This window comes from Paralichthys olivaceus, chromosome 2 (assembly GCF_024713975.1).
Source record: "Paralichthys olivaceus isolate ysfri-2021 chromosome 2, ASM2471397v2, whole genome shotgun sequence".
NCBI classification, from domain to species: domain Eukaryota; kingdom Metazoa; phylum Chordata; class Actinopteri; order Pleuronectiformes; family Paralichthyidae; genus Paralichthys; species Paralichthys olivaceus.
In genome coordinates, this window is record NC_091094.1 from 5,830,835 (window position 1) to 5,852,845 (window position 22,011).

Sequence of the window (22,011 nt, forward strand, 5' to 3'; positions counted from 1 at the left end):
TAACGTTTCTGGATCTGAATAAATGAAAATGTAGGTAGTGATAGATGTAAAAAAAAAAGAAAATTGGAGATATCACCGAGCAAAGAAGTGCAGAGAACTGACTTTTTATTGTATTTTGGATGTTGCAGTGTTAAGATGAGATGATGAAAAATGCAGACTCTCTCACACTCAGACTGACAGAGACACCATATGAGCCGAAATGAGAAAAAAAAGACTATAATGGCTCTATGATGTGTCTGAACATTTCTTATTACATTTTTAGTGACTGTCTAGAGAATGAGTAACCGTGTCAAAACAACACTTTCTTCGCTGAGGGCTTTGAGTGTGAGTGTGTCTTTTTTTGGCCCTATGCTGCTGCTGCTGCTGCTGTCCCTGGATTTAATAACTTCAGTAGCCTTTCACTTATAAGGCTGTATGATTCCTTGAGGGACTCCAATTGATCAGTCAGTGGTGGGCTCTAACGTCGTGGCAGTCAGATGAATGGCACTGACATGGACTTCATCTAAACCACTAAAGCATACACTCGGGGAATGTGAGAGCCCACTCATCTGTTTCTGTATTCCTGCTCTCTGAAGACTGGACTCAGTGAGACAAAGATTAAAAAGAGAAGGCTGGTGTATGAGGACAAAGACTGATGAGCGAACAGTAAATGCACTTTATTTTGGTAACTGAAAGTCTCCAATTGGTTGGGCTTGATTGTCTGAGTACTGAACCTCTGAGTGTAGCACTAGAAGTACTTCCTCTGGGGGATATTCCAGTATTTTTCAAACAAAGTTAGATTTCTCATATGTTTGTCCAGATTGACTTTGGCTCACCGCTTCTCTTGTATACATTTCAGTTCAAACAGGAACACTGGCAAGAACAACAAAGATAGAGGGGGAAAGGATAACAAGCCTCCTACAGCTGTCCAGAAATCCTCAACCTAACACAAATGCTCCTGGCAGCCCTCCACACTAAATGACAAAACACGTTGCTCCTCATTTCTTAAATAAATCCACAGTAAACAGTTGTATCTGTATGTGACAGAAAATAGTCCCCTGGAAAACTCTGTTGCTGCAAACTGCACAATATACATGTGTGTGCATAACATGGCCTTGATGTGAAGATGACTAGTGACAGCTCCTTAATGCGAAGCTGGATTTTCTCAATCACCCCCTGGTGGCTGGCTGCAGTATAGGTCATAAACCATGCCCCCTCCATGTTAATGGGTGGGATTATAGACCAAACTAAAAAGTAGACATTGTTCTCAAAGATGCTCTCTGTCCTAGTTCTTGAGATGTGTTCCAGTGTTAATATTGCGGATTTAATTTGTTATACGATGCTATAAAAATAGGATGAGAAGTCATGATTGACAGCTGAGACTTTGTTGCAATTGGTCGAGTGCGTTTATTGGTTGAAACTTACGATCACAGCTCTTCTCTAAGATTACTGTTTGACTCTGGCGCCTCATGTCATCGCCAGTGCAAAATGGCGGCACTCGTTTCTGATCATTCATCTTCATTTACCACTTATGTTGCAGATCCACTATCACGTGCAGTGGCCATATGCACTGCGATGTGTGCTACTGTTACTGTCCACTTGCCAAACTAAGATTCAGTAATTCTTCTTTAGATCTGTTTTGGTCTCCACCACCTCTTGAATGAAATATCCAGCTCTCCAGTCACTAAATGATCCACCATGTCCCCCAGCCACTGTTTGTGTCTCTCTGCTGTTTGGTGCTGGACGTCGGTTTATCAGTGTTTTCTTTGAAAACAGCTGCATCTGGAATCAACGCTGATTAAAGCTGAAAGGATGAATCAAAACAGTAAACACAAAAAGAGGAACGCTCGGCGGAGCAGGGTGATAATTCTCTGAGGGCTCGTCACAACAAGCAACTCCTGCCACATAACAAACTGTCATTTCTCTCATCGCTGTGTCCTTTAGAACTATCGGAAATCCATAGACGGTTTATACTCCTTCCTCTTTTTTTGCGTTGCAAGATTCTGCTTCTACTTAATTTCCACAACCGAGGTGGTGAGTAAAATGCAATCTTGACCAATATTCATAAAAGACAAAATGATGAGAACAACATCCATGTTGATAGATACTGATTTCCCTGTGGACAGCTCCAGCCTCCGTCTCGCTCAGACACAGGCTTATTTCTGGGGCCTTGCTGGGCCTGATTGTCAGCTCAGCAGGTTTACAGCTGGGTAGAAATGAGTCAGGCTTTTCTGAATACGCTAATCCAATTAAACACTGCTCTTGTGAGAGTTCTCTTCATATTCCTCACCAGGAAAAGTAATGAATGTTTCATAAACCAATACCTCTGTGCGTCTCTGGTGTGTTTGCTGCCACATAAAAAAGATTTTTTTTTTTTTTTTTTTTCCATGCCAGGCCATTTGAATTGTTTTACCTGGATCTATTTTTAATGGACCACTCGACATTTCCTTTGACTGAGTGTTCTGGCTGTGTGAAGCTGGCAGCTGTGATCTTTAGCATCACATCCTCAGTTTTACCTGGAAAATATGCTCAGCATGCTGAGGCTTTTTCGCTCATTGAAATGGGTTATCTAGAGAAAACTGTGTAATATGAATCATTACGATTTAATCAGGTTTCTCTATTAAATGACCTAAAACCTCTGTTTTTTATGTTCGCTATGCGGTCTGGGCCTGTGGCCATGACGTGACTCTGCTTTCACTCTGCATTTGCTGACTGTGAAAAGGACGACTTGAAGAACGCTGCATGAGCCCTGAGACTGAAGCAGGAAAGAAAAAAACCCTCACTGTATATTTTGCTCTGTGTCCTTCTGTGGTGAAAGAGCACAGAAGCAGGACTTGTTGCTTCATGCCTCAGTGGATAAAGGAAGTTTGTTTCCTGTCAAGGACGATACGCCGGCTCATGTCAACAAAGTGGCCAAGAAATAACATTTGATGTGACGTTAATTCGTCTGAACATCTTTAGGCGCTCAGTTCGCCCGGCTGCGATTGGGCTGTGTCAAGTGTGCTTGTTTGATCTTTGCACTTGATTAGTTCTCTTTTAGAAGTGACTCGCTGTAAATTGTAAGTGGTCGGATTATTAAAGTGTTTAAGCTGTAATGGGCTTCTGTAATTATGTTGGGTTTTTTTCATCCATACAATCTCGGGTCCCTCAGCGGGCAGGAGGATGTGCAGAAGTCTGCAGCTGATCATTGAGTAACCTCATCTGTGACTCACTGTTAATTCATTTCTCTGTGTGTTTCAGCCATGATATTGTCCTGGCTTCCGTAACAGGTCTGTGTTCTCTTCTTTATTTGTTTTTGTCCACGGAGCACATTTTAGGAAACTCTTATATTTATTATTCTCCTTTTTATCTGATTGTGCTCTGGAACTCTCCTGAGATATTATGGAGAGTTTCTTCTGGCTGCATAAAGATTGCCTGGTTAGACGTGTGAGGATGACATTGATTTTGATATTTGAGAGTTAATAAATGACATTGTCCAATATTTGTATCGTTGAGGTTTCTTCTAAATGTGAATCTCGTCTTTATTTGACCCTTGAAGGACACGTGGTTTACTGTAGCTAAAGGATGGTAATTTGTTTCGGCTGAGTGGAGATGCAGAGACATCTTAAGTATCCCCATAAGCTGGACAGTGTATTTTTTTTATGCATTATGTATTTATGCATATTATTGAAGGAATACTTTGGCAAATATATGAGCGTTTTGTGCTTAATGGAGAGATAAATGCCTCTCTCACATCTAAAGGAATGCTGCAGTACAGCCTGCAGCCCGTTAGCTCATCATAGCATAAAGAGCGTTAGCGGGGGGGAACACCGAGCCAGGCTCTGTCCAAATGTGACAAAATGTGCCTCTCAGCACCTCTGAAGCTCACTAATGAACAGGCTGTGTCCTGTTTGTTTAATCTTTGCCTGGTGGTGACGATTAGTCGCTCCCAGCCAAGAAGCAGGTAAAATCACAACCTTGAGTTTTCACACTTAACTTGGTGTTTTTTTATTTCTGTACTGCAACGACTTCGTACTTATTATCTGACACGTATGCAGATACTGTGATGAGCTGGTATCACTGTGCTGATATGTCTCCCAGCCTCTAATATCATCCGTGTTGAAGCAGCTAATTGTATGTTGCAGACAAGCTCCTGTTATCGAAGTGTGTGTTTCATCAGGTCGTACCTGACGCCGTTTATCGCATTTACTTTTTGCACTGGAAGCAGTTGACCAATCACAGTAGAGTGGGCCAGCTGGCCAATCAGAGCAGACTGGGCTCTATCGGGAGGGGGTCTTAAAGAGACAGGAGGCTAAAAGCAAGCTTTGAGGCTTAATGAGGAAAAGTGTGGGTTTTCTGAACATCACAGCATTTAAAGCTTTCAAGTAATAACATGAATTAAAATTATGAACATGAGCATAACATGTCTCCATTAAGATGTCACCGCATACCAAACACAAAAAAATGTAGCAGTAATTGCTCAGGCTTTTCCAATGTAGTCGTCAATTATTATGAGTGCTTTGTGACGTTAAGTACTTATTATTAACATAGCTCTGTCATCTCTGAACCTTCATTCTCCTATTGAGCCTTCAGTCATGTTATTGTGAACCATGAAGGGAACTCTGTCACTTGTAAGAGATTTGGATTCCACAGCTTCTTGACTCAACTGGAGGGATTTCTACATAATTTTACCTTTGTTTTCTGTGACTTGACAGACATCTGGTCAAGATGGGACTTTTTTATTACAACACACTAGGCTTTTGTTGTTCCATGACGATTGAAGCATCCTGTGCATCAAACGGACGCGAGACATATTTGTAATTCAGGTTTGCTGCAGTCAGTGAAGTCTCGCTGTCAACAACAAAATGAACGCAGCCCCTCTGTTTTTTCACGTATCCCCTGTTGTGCTTCTATTACTGTATCTTGTGCTTGACTGACCAGGTGAGGCCGATGTACAGCCAGTCAGGCAGCTGACAAGTTTGAACAGCGTGTTGTTCTTGATGCCACCCTGAATGTTAGATCAATTGTTTGATTTCCGTAGAAGCTGAGAACAACCAGTGGCTTTAAAACTTTTATGATTAGTTCTGTGATAAGGACAACAGGAGAGCGCTTCAGTGACTGGCAACAAGTCTCAGGAAGGAAATCAGTGTAGGGAGCTGTTCCCATAAGGTCTAGTCTCCAGTGGAATTTCTAAAACGCTTTCTGAAGCACTTTTTTTGAGTGAGGGGAAAATGACACCCTACTTTTAATGTAAATGTGTCCTGTGTAAGTGAATTAAGCAAAGATCTCCTTCAAAACACTGCATGTACATTAACAAATAACACAGTGACTTAGACTGACCTTGGATCTATAGTTATGCAGCTGTTTTTATAAGAACACAACACATCCATGTATAATCAGATGCATTAATGTATCCCAAAGGTCTACTTTTATTTAATGCAGCTGTTGAATTTAATGATACTTTTCCATTTCCTTATTCATCTCAGAGGGTAATAGTGTATTATGGCCTGATTTTCCTGGTATTGTTATGTAATTGTTTTTTAGAGAAGAAACACAAGTAGAAGACAAGAATTCTACATTACAATAGTATTTAAACCATTGACTGTGTCTAAAGATGGAAGACGCGTCTCTACTTCCTCCCATTTTCCCCAAATTTAGCCAAAATATCCCTGATGCTGCCACCAGGAGGCAATCAAGACACTTTGGCCTTCATTTTGGGAGCTGTCATAAAGTCCGTCCTTAGTCTATGATATATACATATTAGTAAACAGAATACACGTTGGTGCTTTACATTAACGAGTCAACACATTTATTTTTACCCTGAAATAATTTCAGTACACAGTCTCTTATCTCGTCAAACACACGTCCTCTATCTTCATCATATCATCATATCGTCATATCGTCTCCAGGTGTCGGGTATTTGCCATTTCACTGAAAACTTCCACATGAAGATATTGTATAAATAAACTCAAGGGAAACTGTTCCTCTTTTGTTTGGCTGCCTGCCTTTTGTCCCCACATTAGCAAACTGCTGCCTGATGAATGTGATCTGAAGTCAGAGAGAGAGCGCGTTGGGCAACGTGACAGGTAAAATAAGCAAATTGAAAGGAGAGTGCATCTGTCAACTCCTCCTGTTTTGTGTCAGAGGACTCACACTCCGCACACTCTTATTTACAAATGCCCCGTACACCCATACAAGTAATGACAGGTTTATATTTTCTGCTTTTAGATGTTCTGCACCATTCACCACCAACTACTGCACAGCACTGGGTAATTTACAGTGTTTGATACTCTGCACTTTTGTAAATGGGAAAACTGACTGCTTGTCAGGAACACAATTTTCTACCAGTTTAATTCAATCAGCACTGGATGTGTTCAGGTCCATCTTTCAGTTATAATACAAGTGTTACACTTAATATGCATTACATATACAGTACATGTGATGACGTAATGTGTCCACAGCCAGACTTTCCTTGTCTCGGCTCAATTATTGCGACGCAAAGCTGCAACCAGCATTAATACAGACCCAACATACTGCCCATTTATACCGGATATGCAATAATGTTGGAATATAAAGATTTGATCTTTTATTACTCACTAGTAATCCAAGTCATTTGATGAGTTTTCAGATGCAAATGCTTTACAAACGCTGTAATAGTAAAATGAAAGTGAACCAAGTGTCTCATGTCCAGGCGTATTAAGAGAAAAGTAGAACAAGATAGTTTCCCTCCTTTTTTCCCCTCTTCAGCTCTGTGCAGCTTCTGGTTCCATACTGGCATTTATCAGTCAGGGATCAATGAATATGATTGTGGAGCAGAGTACTTTGCCTCAGAGTGGTATCGATTGAGCTGAAGGGTTGGGTCTGGTGCCAGTTCTCGTTAGTGGTCTCTGTCCTTTCACCTTTCTTTGTCTCTCATCTCGCCGTCGTGCTGACGTCGGTGCCGGCTGATTCTAACTGATCGTAGCGCTAAGTGCTTGAATAGAAATGTATCGATCCCAGGTGTTATGAGCCGTGTACACAGCGACGTGCGTCTCCTACACGTGTGCTTCACCCTTTACTACCCTCACTCTCCTTTGCTCCGACTGACACCATGTAAAGTGCTGGTTGGTGTGTCAGGGTGGTGCTGGTGGTTACACAGATCATTCTACAATTCTACAAAGTGGCTAAATGATTATCCACCCACTGACGAAGTGTCCTTGTGCAACACGTTGACCTCTTCCCTGCCCACGGCTGCTGCACTTATATGTTTTTACTCATGAAGGTTGGACCGAAGGAAACACATCATCATAACGTACAGCCTGTCGTTGTATTTAAGCCCAGTGAGTCCACAAAAAAATGTAATTGTGAATAATTTTAATTATTATTAAAATAGTCCTACAATCAAATAGTCACGAAAATGTTTTTTCTTTCTTGCCATACTTTACATTACTTCTTTCCAAACAGAGAAAGTAAAGACATTTTTTATTCATTAAATCCTGACATACAAAAGTAAAAAAATAATTTTATATCTATATAGATATAAAATATATATATATTGTCCTCTTGTCACAAATGTGATACAGGACAAAATGTAAGAGCATTAAGCTTGGAGGCAGATATCATTGAGATAAGATTGTGGCAGATGTTATGCTCACATTGTTTTCTTTTTAAACCTAAAAGAAGGCAAGTGGGGATGGTGGACTCTTCCACCACTGATTTAATGAAGAGATAAATACACGCAGAGACAAATCCCATAAATAGTTAGAAAAGTTAGATTTTGTTGACATTTTCACTATTACAGCTTTTTATTATTGTCTCTCATAGTCTGTGCATCATAACAGTCAGTTCATGGTTGTTTCTTCTCACAGGGATCGTTACCAGCTCAGGCTGACCACGGTGCCCTGGTCTCCGACCTCTCATCCTGTCCACACTGCATGGTGGTTCAGGGTCCAGCCTCAGAGTCAGCGACCTCAGCCAGCAGCTCCAGTTTTAATCAGCACTTCTCTCCACACGGGCAGCCCCGACCAGCCGCTTCCTGCACCTTAATGAGTCGAGAGTCCCAGCCGCAGCTTGTGCTGCAGCTTTCTTTCCTCCTTTTCACACCAAAGCAGAGAGTGTACATACATGCAGCCAAAACTACAGCCAGTGATGCATTTCATGGTGCAAGACAGGCAGACAGAATTATTAGCGGCTTTGAGCGTGACGTCTGTCCCATGACACTTTATTTTGACAGCTCGTTTAATTATAATGTAGGAGTGATAGAAAGATTTAAGGTTAATGAAATGCACTCTTGATTTGTGATGCGGGGCTATAATCAGTGAGCCCTTTCCAGTCGTTGACTGCAACACATGCTATTTGTTTTCCTTTATAATCCGGTGATTCACAATGATTGTCTTTGCTCGTCTCACCTCTGGTGATTACCTATTGTCCATTTGCATCTATTGCTTAAACAAAGTTTGAATATTCCATCAAAGCTGTTCCAACTTTTGAAATTAACTTTGACCGGGGGGCGTGCTGGTGGCTTAAAGATAATCACATCAAGGGCATGGAGCCTGACCTGTTTTTGCATCAGTAGGTTTCTCCTCAGTGAAAAGCACTCGATCGGCAATTGTTGTCTTGCCTTTTGTGGGAATGTGAATAGCACCTTATTGATTGGAAGCAAAATGTTTTTAATGTTGTAGATGAGATTTCTGGATTGCCAGCTAATGGGAAGATAGAAGCTCACTGCAATCTATTTTCAAGTCAAGTCCCAAATTGAAAATCTTTGCAGGCATAATTAAGGCTTATCTGAAAGGAATGTCAGAACTTTTTCACTGCTTTTAAAAAAAAATTTCTATCCTATCCAATCCTGATTGTTACGTGTAAATGCACAAACATGCTCAGAATGGTTGATGAGTCCATGCAGAAGGTAATGAATATAAGATGGAGAGCAGTATTGATGTTGGGATTGACTTGATGCTGGTGGTTGTGCTTGTGTAAGAACAGCCCCCTTGTAATTGATATTGTGATGTAAGCATGTGTAATAAGCATTTTTCTGACGTTAATGAAGTCTTTCTTTAGAAGTGTACGTGTGTGTGTGTTTTTTAATGTTCGGTAACTTAATTAGTTGTATCCCAAGAGAGAAGTTCACCCTCTGTTTATCCTCTGGTTGCGGTGCAGGGTCGGTGGATTAAGTGTGTTGCTCAAGGATACATGGACAGGTGGGGCGGCACTGGGGTTCAAAGCCGGGGTCCTCCACCTGGGGGATGACCTGGATTTCAAGTAGGAGACGTGTTTGGATGTTTGAAACCAGAGCGAGCTAAGAAACGACTCAAACACCCTCACAGGACTTTCTTTCAACAAAGGAGACATTGAGGCGAAGCTTTGTTCGACCTCATGGCAGAGCTACATTTATATATGTGTATTAAAGTTTTACCACCTGCTCATGTGAACATTTGAAAACAAGCATATTTCTTCTTCAGTGAAACTTGTTCATGGAAACATGTTCTCAGCACTGTATGTTCTTTACTCTATGAGCAGCTACACGCCTGGTTGGCAAGGAAGACTCCTGTAGGCCATATTGAAAAAGAATAGATTGTGAGATCATTATTAATATATTATATTAATTGACTTTTTTATATATTATATGATATTAATTAACTGTACAGTCTGTGTATTTACCACATGGCTGATATTTGCTTTTTTCTCGAGGGTTAAATAAGAACATCATTGCCACAGTTAGCTGTCTGTATGGTAAATTATGGAGCTAAAGCTAGCAATCGCTTAGCGTAGCTTAGCACTAGGTTAAAGGAAAACAGGTGCTAAAGCTTCGCACCTCTGAAGTGCTGGTTGACAGATTGAGTTTCTTCTGGAAAGCGCTGGAGTGGTTTCACCTCAGCTCAGGGTTTTTTTCATGTACAATGTGTACATGTTAAATGTGAAGACCAGTCTGTTAGCTTAGCACAAATATTGGAATAGGGTGCTTTAAACAGGCTTGTATGTATGGAAATCAATTCAATTTGGCCTATTAGGATTCCTTCAGACATGAACTCCCCAGACATCGCGTATTTCCTAGTATAAAATCTGTAGAAATTCAGGGTTGATGACGCTTCTAACACACGAAAAAATTAATAAAAACACAAAGAAAACAAATGTCTCTGGGTGATAAAGCGGTGACACACACTTATATGTACACAATATATGCACATATGTATATATTTGTTTTTCTCTTTTTATTGCTGATTGCTGGGAGTCACCTCAGAGATTTCCTCTTTACCTCTTTAACTCACAGCAAGTAAGAGCATTTCCCATAATGTGTTAAAATTCTTTAAAGGTCACAATAAATGCTTTGTGAGGAGTGTGTATTAGATCTGTGTTCTCTTGCTATGGAAACAGTAAAACCATCAATGAATGGATGGAACTAGTATTGTCCCTGAGCCTGTTGTGACTCTCTGTATCATATAAGCCCATCTCCATTGTTGTGTCATTGACAAACCGTGTGACACATTCCTTTATTCCCATGAACAAGTCAATCCCAAACACACACACACACACACACACACACACACTCACTATTCTGTTGCTGTAAATATTCACTAATGTGTATCTGTGGCAGAAATCAGTTCCACGACACATGCACGACTTACTCCTGTTTGAGTAATGTTTGCTTTGCTGTTTATTTTCCCTTGATTCTTGATTCAGAATATGAATCTGCATTTCTGTGTTTTGAAAGATTCATATATTTATTAGGAGGGACGGGGCTCGAGACTAAATGTCTTAAATCTGTGTACGTGAAATGAAGGCACAAACAAACCACTGACGTCTGAAGAGTGGAATGACTGTGGCCGTCACGTTTTCTAACCATCGCCTGTGTTTGTGCTTTTCAGTTCATGTGAAAGCGGGAACCTGTGAGGTAATTGCTGCGCACCGATGCTGCAACAAGAACAAGATCGAAGAGAGATCCCAGACTGTCAAATGCTCCTGCTTTCCTGGACAGGTGGCGGGGACAACAAGAGCGGCTCCGTCGTGTGTAGACGGTACGCGAGGCTTCTCATTACAGTTTTGCTGATTGCGGTGGAAATGTGTCCCGCTGCAGAACTGTCACAGCTGTCACTGTGTCTCTGCTGTTTATTTCAGGGACAATCCAGCGATGAGAGGTTTGTTATATGAAAAAAGAAGAAAAACAAAACACAGTGTTGAGATTTTCACATCTGCTGTTCGTCCCAGAGGCTTTGAAATCTCTCAAATCAAACTGCCCACCAGTTCATTCTCTGTGTGTTTGTGAGGCCGTATCAGACCTTGTGTTCAGCGGCGCAGACAGAAGGCCAGGTCATTTAATATCATGTCAAAAGTAGCCTCAGTTACAGGCCAATCGATCCCCATCTCCTCCTTTCACTGTAATGGCTCTGACAGGGGCTTCCTCAATTTTGACAGTTCTCTTTTCACTTTAGAGATGAAGCCGTCGCTCCCCTGTAGGCCTCCTCGGAGCACCTCAAGACCTTGATGCTCCAACCTCTGCTTCACGCTTTATTACCCCTCCTACATACAAACATCCACCATCCTCACATCCGCTCACAAACACTCAAGCTTGACACTGACCTGCAATTCAGACCTGAAAACACACCGAGGTGGGTTTGACAGGGCTCCGTGTCAGCCACAGATGAAAAGACGCTCTCCTCAATCACTGTCAAATATATAGAAACTGAAGGCACTTGTTGTTGCTGCAGCCAGGGTAGACCCATGATGCCCTCTCAAACAGTATGTTAATTGCCTGCAGTAAGTTTTTTTTCCTTTCCGTCACTGTTTTCCTTCCGTTCTTTTCCTCGCAGCATCGATAGTTGCACAGAAGTGGTGGTGCCAGATGCATCCCTGCATGGACGGGGAGGAGTGTAAAGTGCTGCCAGATCTCAAAGGATGGAGCTGCAGTACGGGAAACAAAGTGAAGACAACCAAGGTGGGTTTAACTCGCTAAATATTTGTGGGCAGACTTGTGGGTGTAAATTATCATGATAAAAACTTCAACTTTCCCAAGTATTTTTAAGTGGCTGCAAACTGCGAGATCGCACCCCCAGATAATAGTTTAACGAAATGACCCCAGAATAATGGATGGGTGCTAGATAAGTGTTTGAAAAAGAAAGAAATAAGAGCTGCAGAGAGCACTGGAGAAGATTTAATTTTATCAACTTCAGACGAGAGTAGAGTAGAGGAGGCAGCAGGAGAGGAGAAATGTGACTCACACAGGAGAGTCAGTCAAGTGTTTCTGGAAGCAATCGGCTTACAGTAGTACAAAGAGGTGACTGAGGTTCAGATATCTATTCAGTTACATCTGGAAGTTTGTTGATATCATGTCACTGAACTCAATTTATTATATTTTACCTCAGCTGATAATTTGGTTTGGTACAGTCAACGATTGTGTACAGTGGGGGGGGGGGGACAGGCTCTCAAACCAAAGTCAGTCATGTTCATTACTGTATGTTTATGTTTTTGTGTTATGGGCATTTCCACTATTCATTTTGATGGATAGGAACACAATAACCTTATGAACATTTGAATTTCCATGTGTGAGAAAAGAAAACACACCCAACACATGTTTGGAAAGGTTCCTGTCCTTTTAGGTCATTCATATCACACTGATGATCAAGTGTTTTATGTTACTTGACGCTATAAAACCAGGGTGAAACGTCATGATTGACAGGTGAGACTGATTGGTGATTGGTTGAGCTCATGATGATCAAGAGACATGATGTCATCATCCATGTCTGGGATTTTTGGCTTTGGACGCATTGTCCATCTTTATATACAGACAATGAAATCTCAAGAGAAGGGTCTGTTTCCGGTTTTCTGCTTTAAAATATTTTACATTCAATTTTCAAAAAATCCCAACAAATGTTCCAGAGTGAATTTGGTTTTAGGGATGACTTGGAACTCGTAGTTCTGAACTGACAAACCATGTAATTTAAGTGCAATTAAGTAGTGATTTAATATGTTTGATTGAAATGTAATAAGCGCTGTAGCTTGATGATGATCTTACCACTGCTCTAATCAGTAATATTTAATTGCGTACACGGATATCATCATCAACTGCAATCACCCTGTGTTTTAAATTAGAAGCTAAAGAAGAAACAGTATCTATAGGTTTTTAAGATATCAAAGTTATTCAAGAATACACCTGATGTAGCATATTAACATGCGCAAGATGACATTTGTCTTTTCTCTTCACAGAGTTAATGTATAATTATATTATATAAATATAATTTCACAAAGTCTGATTGACAGGATTAAATGACATATGTCAGAGTTATTCCCGTGAAGATACAAACATCAGAAGTAAACTTACTGTTGAGCACTGAAAAACAGATGCAAATAGATAAATATAGAAATAAGATTACCACCATGACATTCATAATTCTCACTCTGTGATTTAGGTGAGAAAATGAAATGTGGAAGCACATAGCAGATGACAACTTTGCAAATGGAAAATCAATTATCGCTTCTGTAATAAACAGTGTGAATGTACGCCAGCGACTTCATTCGCAGAAATGGGAAGTTTCAGCCTCTAAGGAATCACAAACACATTGTTGGTGACTGAGCAAAATCCAGCTCACGTGTCTCCACCTCGCGGTTCTACCACTGAGGGGAGGGGAGAGCAGGCTTCAGGTGGGTCCACACCTTTGGAAACTCAGAGCCGGCTTCTATGTAGTTCCAAAATTACAACAAAACAAATATCAAACCAAATCCCTCCAGGAAGCTGAATCATCAAGCGGGATGTGCTGAGCTAAAGAAAGCTGCAGTTCTCCCAGAGATGAGCACAGGTAACCTGGACGTGTGTTGTAGGTTGTAAGGGTGGAGTTGACCTGAAGTAGATGAAGATGCTGGGTGGGTGGGGCGCTGTGGGCCGTTAGCCACCCGTCATAGCCCAGTGTTTGACTCACCATACACCTGTAGTTGAACTGCCTCCTCCATTATTCATGGCTACAGGAGACCTGGACAAAGCAGAGCTTTTTATTTTAGCCGGGTTAATAATTCATGCCCTCTCACACAGCCACGGGAAAGCAGCAACAGAGGCAGAGACAAGCAGGGGTCCAGGTGGCGAGTAGAACCCGTCAGAACCTCGACTCTTTTTTTGATTTGGGAGTCAGCGGGGGTCGCTCCATGCCCGTGGTCTTGCTGCCTCCCACAGAGATGCAGCAAAGGACAGCCTGTGTATGCTAGAGGGCTCTGTACCCAAGCTTCCTGGATAGTTAGCATCATTCTGAGGAATGAGCGGAGCCAGGGCTCTGCTGAGAGTCGAGATTAGGTGCCCAAGTGTTGGTGTGGTGACTGCTTCTGTGAGGTCTTCAGAAATGAAATTCTAACTCCTGCTTTTTCTAAGAAACGTGACTCCGGTCTTTTTAATTGCCTGAAAATGCAGTGATTGAAAACAACTAACCCGCCCTGCATGCTGTCCAAATTAGGATAGTAAATATGCAGGGATTTAGTTTTTATAAGAGATATAATATACCCCTTTCAAGTTTTTTCATAAAATCCAATTTAAATCATAAATCTTAACCAGTGAATTTCAAATCAGTGAGGTCTTTAAAATCTGTGGATGCTGACCTGTAAAATTACATCAATCGATGAATCAATCAATCAGACTTTATTTGTGAAGCAGTTTTCATTTAAACAATGTTACACAAAGTGCTTTACTACATAAAAGCAATAAAACAATAACCCCCCCCCCCTCCACCCACAGAGCAGAACAATAATAACAGGAGCCGAGGAAACGCTATCGTGAATCTCATAAATTTGAAATGAGGCAACAGCAAATGCAGGTAAACAAAGAAAGATAAGATGATGAAGATAAAATAATGAAACACAAACAGGGACGTGACAAAGATATTCAGCAATCTGAATATTTTCCTATAACCGAGGCCTTTCTCTGCATAGGGTTGAATATTCAAGGTTTATTCCTATAGATCTGTCTGTAACCACTTTAAAACTAGAAAAAACAATTTTTATCTCAGGTCTCATTAAGTCAGAATAAACACAAATCAAAGTCAAGTCCAGTCTCAAGTGCTTGTGTGAAGTAAAGCTGCACTAATCAATATTTTCAGAATATAAATATACAGAATATATAGAATAAATACGTGTGTGAGAATGAGAAGTATGTCTTGACTCCACAGAACATTTCAGAACAGTTTTCACCTCATCGTTCTGTTTGTTTATGATGGACTCTGGGCACCACATTAACTTCCTGCTAATTCACATTAAGTTTGATGAAACCAAGCAAACAAATTGTTTGTTTCAAGTACTGATGAAGAACTTTGATGGTGGGTTTCACTACTTGGATCAGGAGCCTAAACTCTACAACAGCCTCTTCAGGCTGCTTACAAATGTGACGTTTTGACTGAATGCAGGTTCAACAACATCTGAATTAATCTCACAAAAAAAAAACAGTCAAGAGTGCAAAGGCCGTAAATATCTAAAGCTCTGCAAAACACTAGTTAGTGATATACAGTGTAAATAAAGGAACAAACAAACTCTTTAGCTCCAGAACATGCCTCGTGCAGTTCTACACTATAAATCCTTTCTTCTCTGACTTCCACCGGTGGCATTGTTGATAAAAAATGATGGTGTCGTTTCACCTCATGATGAAGTCACATCAATAAATCAGACGTCTTAACACCCCGCAGGCCCCGTCGTGGACGACTCCAGTTGTTCCCTCCTCCTCTGCATGTCCAGGAGCAGCTAGTTTTATAGTCCTGCTGGTAATGTCAGGAATTATAACCCCAGCAGCTCCTGCTTTTCACTCTCTATCAGTCAGAGGGCAGACGGCAAAAGAAGCACAGAGCCTTTCTGCTCGACAGCTTTATGACATTATCGACAATGTGCTGGAGGTTGGTGATGGATCGCTGTCTGAGGGAGATTTTTTTAAGACACAATGAAAATGGAAATTTACTCCATGTCATATGTAGGAAAGATAATTTTTCTAACCCTAATATACTTAATGCTCACCAGCAGTTTTAAAATACAATGATGTGTGTTTTAAATTCTCCACAGTTTGGTGTGAATATCATCTTTGCAGATCCATAAAGAAACTGTTTCCTAGAAATTACACTTTAGAAAGATTTTCTTATGTGTTTGTGAATTATTTTACCTGTTTTTCAAATCACGAATATGTTGACTACGAACTTGACAAATTGTATTTGATTTCTGCCAAAACATCTGGTCCTGCAGTAAAATATATAAAAACTAATTCTGGGGACTGCAGCATAATCAATTGTCGAGGTTATATTATTCTTCTTCTTCTGCAAACTACACCTATTAGAGCCCATAGCTGTCAATCACAGCATTCATGCCACAATACATACCATGCTTTAACGCCTAACAACGCCACGTTGTATTGAAGAGGTCTAGACCATAAACTCTTTATGAAAACGTTTAAATTGACTTCCATGCTGGTCTTTTTTAAAGATTACAGGTTCCAGGCACTTGAACATTGAACGCATATACAGTCTGTTCTTGAACCGTCGTCTATCCTTAACTGAAGTGCTCATGTCACGTAACGGTCTCTATAGATGGGACCTTGTTGTTGATGTTGTATACAATACATACAATATATCTATTTAGGCGTCTATATTCTTATGGGTAATGACTGAATGTTTATGTTTGAATGAAAATAATAATTAAATGATTGTCTCATCTATCCATCTGAGAGAAAAGAAATTGCAATTGGATGTTTACACAATAAGCTGACTCTGGTTGTAGGAGACATTGTGGAATAGTGACAACAGGAGTCACTGGTGCAATGATCCTTCACTGGCTGCCCACCCACAAACACTGCTAATGAAGCTCTCCGTTTATGTCTGACCTTGGAAACAGTTGTTGAGGAAACAATCTCAATCTGACCTCATGGTCCCTGAAGAAGCTGATCTGGCGTTTTTCGACCAGTAGATTGATTCTGCTCAGTTCAATGTAACTGAAGAAGATGTGTTCAAACATCGATTCGTCCTGAGAGAGATGATCACAAGCGGACAGCTCCGAGTTCGTCTTTTCACACCTTCTATTAAAATGCATCCTGAATGCATCTCCTGTGACCGCTTGTGATCGGATCTCACTTCCTCTCTCTCTCTCTCTCTCTCTCTCTCTCTCTCTCTCTCTCTCTATGCAAATTACGTTGTTTTTAGCCAGTTCGACTGCACAGATGTGTCCACTTGTTTGTGTGTGTGTGTGTCACTGTGTGTGTTGGTGTGAGAGAGCGGAGACAGAAGGTGCTGAATTAATCAATAAACGTATTTTAATCTGAAACTCGTTCAATGTGCTCCAGGATAAATTAGCGTTCAAAGCAAAAAAAAGTTGACCGCATGCGTCCCAGTCCACATCTGAATGTGGTCTAAGTGGTCAGCTCTCAGATGAGTCCTAAATGTATCTTGGGTGCATTCAAACCTGAACTCAGAGCTGCTGCAGAGCTACAGCACAGAGGGAGTGAAATGAATTTATCAGTTTCTATGTCTCTGCAGAAACACTGTGTGAGTAAAACATTTTAGGTCTGAAAAGCTGGAGAGGGGCTGAAGGCACGTGGACATTTAATCAGTGGATTGTCCAGAAAGACGAGCTAAATCATTCTGTTCATTTTTTGTTTTTGTGGCCCATTAAGTCATTGCTGTTGGACTGGCATTGACCATGTACTTGTGGTTGTACAGCAAAATATATATAGTTATATATATTCATTGATTCTTCATTATCAAACCTAAACATAACCTAACATAAATGCAAATCTGTTCTTTATTGTTAATTCTCTAAACGTTTGATTTCGGAAAAAAATATTGCTTTGACTGGACAATCGTTTATAATACGTGTGCCCCCCCCAATCAAAGACGGGGCCTTACTTTGTTTGTCAATGGGGCTTTGAACCGACAGCTGACCAGTCAAGTGTGCTCTTTCATCCTGTCGCAGCTTAAGCACCAAACCCTGAGGAGCTGCCTCCTGACTCCCCTTTGTGTGTTTACTCACTGATAACCCACACTGTGACACCCACAGCACCAGAGCATGCTAATTGCTTTGATAAGGTTTCACTCTGCTTCACGTTTTTATTCTGTTGCCAAACACAAACAGCCTCTGGTCGGGTGCAGCCATTACCAGAGGGCACTATGTTTATAATGTCGTCAGTCCATCCATTTGTTCATCCATCCATCCATCCATCCATTTGTTCATCCATCCATCCATCTATCTGTTCCATTCTCGTGATCACGTAACAAACATATGCAATCATGGGTTAATTACTATGCTGCCATTAGAAATATGCTGAAGGCTGTCACTAAAACCATTTGCCCCTGAAAGTTGTTGTAACGTTTCTCACATTGATATATGACTTTGTGTCGTCAGTAGCTTGATTAAATCATTTTAATTTGCTCACACCTTTGATTTCAAACCATTGTCACATGCAAGTGCAAATCAAACTGTGGCTCCCCAAACCAGAGCAGCAGAAACATTTCACTTGGTTCAAGTGCAGAGAATCTGCCAACTGTGAATTGATTATGTGTGTGTGGGTGCGTGTGTGTGTGTACATGTACACACCAACCAGGCAGACATGTGTCGCTGGTAAAGATGTAGACTTGGTTTAAGTGTTAAGCTAATAATTAGGTGTGTGTGTGTGTGTGTGTGCGTGTGTCGCAGTGCCTCCTACATCAGAGGGCAAGTCTAAAAGTTCCTTGTGTTCCACTTTTAAAGGGCAAACCAACATTCACTTCCCACAGTATTTTTGGAGTCATGCTTAAAGTGAAAGTCGCACAAACTGCATCCTTCAATCCTCCCGATTAATATTCATGGAAACGTCTGAGAATACTTATGCCAGCAGTCTGCCAGTAAGAATAGTAATATTCCCACTGTTTGCATGGAAATCAGAGTGCATGATGTACATCGCTCGTGTCTGACTGGGAGCTGCTGACTGTCTTCCCACTTTGGCCTCGGAACACCACAGATGTTTGAATTCTAAACATGCCAGCTGGGAAAACACACACCTTGAACCTGTCATACGTTTGACAGATACAGCTATTACTGGGTATGCAGCACATAAAGGACAATGCTAACTCGCTGATGTGGAGCCGGTATTGTTTACAATGTTTGTGCAGTGGTGCAGCGGAGTCGCCTCACAGCAAGAAGGATGTGGGTTCGAGCCAGACAGCTGGTCAGGGCTTCTCCATGCATGGTTTTCTCCATCTTCCAAAGACATACATGCATCGTAGGTTAATTGGAGACTCTGAATGTCCATGTAGGAGTGAACAGCTGGGATTCTCTTTAAACCCTCAAAGGATAGGCGGTACAGATGGATGGATGGATGTTTAAAATGTTCACCATCTCAGTTTAGCATGTTCATATGTTCTTAACAGTGTATTTAACAAAACATATATATCGGAGGCTTTAACTGCTGTTCTTTTACTTTGAATCGGGTTATGTCATACATTGCCAAACTGCATTGTGGTTGTTGCATTGCTTGGGCTGCGTATGCCAGTAGCAATGCAGCAAGGGAGGCACCAAATAACCCTTCAATGACAGGCTCAATCAATTCACATGAATGAGAAAGAGGAGGCAGACCCAGCTGGTTAACCTCGTGTATTGTGGATTTGATTTTCTGCGTATCTTTCGCTGTGCATTGAAAGCTAGCATGGCATGTTAGCACGACAGCCGGCTACAATGTGTGTCCTCACCATGAAACTGTAAATGTTGTCGTTATGTCAATCGCACCAGTGCTGAACATTGGGTCCACTCTCTGTCAAGTGTTAATACAACGCATACGTGTGAGTCCAGCGTTACGTTGCATTGTAGGGTGACCTGTAGTCACTGTAGTTAGAATGACGGGAGCAAAGGACGTAGTAAAGTACAGATTAAAACAAAGTCCATGTCAGGAGGAAGTTAAGATGAATGGATTTTCACACGAGAAGTCACTGTTCATTTCATTTTCTCCCCCCGCGACTGTTCCATAACCTTTGCCACGTGTTTATTATCATTACCATGATGACAACGGTCCCTCAACATTTTCCTGCAACTAATTTTTTCATATTCTTTCTTCCTAGGTCACACGATAGTCGTCTGTTTCCGGGACAACATAGTCTGGAACTAGGCGTCACATGTTTGAGGAGCGCCATTGGACATTTGGATATCATGTCTTTTGAGATATTGGTGGATACCAGGGACCAACAGGGACAATAATCACGGACATTCCACTGGACGAATGGAGGAAAAGGATCAGGAAGCTTCATTTAAGACTAAATATCCAAAAAGATTCCTGACTTTAGATGCAGCACCTGCAGTAGCTGTCTCTGCCCACCAGATCTCTCTTTGTATTATAGTTTTATTCCCATGGACTTGAAGACTCTACCATGAAGAAAATTATTGACTTTAAAGACTGTGGATTACACAAGAAGAAAAAATATCACCTTTAAAACAAAACCATGTGATGTAAAGCTTTTGTGTTATTTTCTTGCCACAAAGAACCCCAGAACTCTTGATGCATATCTGTGTTGAAGATCTAGTGAGAGCATAAGCATTTTCATTCCTTTCAGCCTTATGGAGCAGAAATCTCTGCTGTTTCTTTCGTTTTTTGGTTGATTTGAAACCATCCAGTGTTTTCGGCTTTTTTTCCGTTTGTTTGGACGTCAAGTCTTCTTTTAAAAGACACGAGACGAAACCACAACAAACAGCAGAACCCTGAAAATATAATCATGTTTGACTACAAGTCAACAAGGGTCAGCACAGCCAGATTCTGCCAAAATGTTTTAACTGTATCTGTTGTTTTCAAAGCCTGGTGACAACCATTGATTACAAATGTCAGTATTATCTCAATAAATTTAACTCAATGGATATAACTCTGTGGGGAAACTGGTGTTTTTACAATCGGTACAAATGCTCCTTGTTTATCATTCAGAACCCTGTTATCATCATATTTGGAGCCATGGTAGCGACCAGTCGAGAGTCAGTGTCAGCTGTCAATCATTGCATATTACAGCTTTTATGAAATTATATGATGATTCAAAATGCAATTGAGACATTTTCTAATTAAGTACACACTTACATACATCTTCATAATGGAAATCTTAGCAAGACAGGAAGTTCAAAGTTTTTGACTTTCCGATAACTATTTATGTTGTTTTATGACGACAAAATTGCCCCAAATCTCTAAATTAACTAGTTCATAAAGAAATCTGTTTCTGAAATCACGTCCAGGAAGAGACTAAATCAACACTAATCCTGTTTGATTCATTCCCAAACTTAGATGTTGTCATCCAAGCCTCTTTTGTATCCTGTTAACTCACCAACAAAGCCATTATATTTTCATTTCTTTTTGTAGTTATTGTTTGTCTTTTTTTTTTGGTCAGAGTGATTTCCCACAAGGTTCAACTTGACAGAACTCCCCAAAGCACAGTTAGTCATTAAAAGCTTAGAAAAAATAAACCTGAGGGATTCGGGCTCTGCAGTGTGCAGCAGAGGGGAGCGGGAGAAAACGGACGAAGATAGAAACCAGAGCTCAGCAGAGGAAGATTATTTAACCCCAGTGATCATGTTAGCTTCCTCAGTCCGTGGGGTCCAAGGGCAAATACAATGTACATCCATGTTGACATTTATATTCCGAATACTGCGGTTACCATTATTACTGATATCAACATGCAGCTCCATTCCCCTCCCTGTGGAGGCCAAGCAGGTTAGAGGCAGGTGTTTGTGAGGAGGCAGAGAACAGCGGGAGATGTATTTATATTTCACCTGCTTGTGATATTTACACCTTTGGGACAGGAGGCCATATAGTATGTACATACTATCGGGAGGGGGGGGCTGTACTTTGATGTGATAATAAGCGACATTTCTGAAATGTGAATTTTCACTCTAGCTGTTATTTTCATGGCTCTAGGACAAAGACTGGCGAACCACCATGTGCAAGACTGACAATATGAAGAAGTCTTGCTGAATGTGTTTTTTAACGAAAAGGCATTTCATATTAAACTTCAGTCAATTGTGCGTAGACGCCAAACAAACCACCATGTTATGGGGAGTTTCATATTTTGTAAGTCAATTTCTCTCTGTAATTGAAACAGTGCATTCACCGCAGAATGCTCCTTATACTAA

At 40.9% G+C, this 22,011-nt stretch overlaps 1 protein-coding gene across 3 annotated transcripts in view; it reads left to right on the plus strand.

Annotated features, from left to right (window-relative positions):
• LOC109635375 (chemokine-like protein TAFA-2) overlaps positions 1 to 20,759 on the plus strand; it is an 87,046-nt gene extending 66,287 nt beyond the window's left edge. For 2 of the 3 annotated variants that reach the window (XM_069532713.1, XM_069532705.1), the window contains 2 exons: positions 10,803 to 10,952; positions 11,745 to 11,902. In XM_069532713.1, the coding sequence (XP_069388814.1) occupies positions 10,803 to 10,952; positions 11,745 to 11,887 (293 nt within the window). In that variant the 3' untranslated portion in view covers positions 11,888 to 11,902. Of the gene's footprint in view, positions 1 to 10,802; positions 10,953 to 11,744; positions 11,903 to 19,967 lie in introns of those variants that run through there. The other variant, XM_020096520.2, reaches the window with a different exon arrangement.
• Positions 20,760 to 22,011: the final 1,252 nt, after the last annotated feature.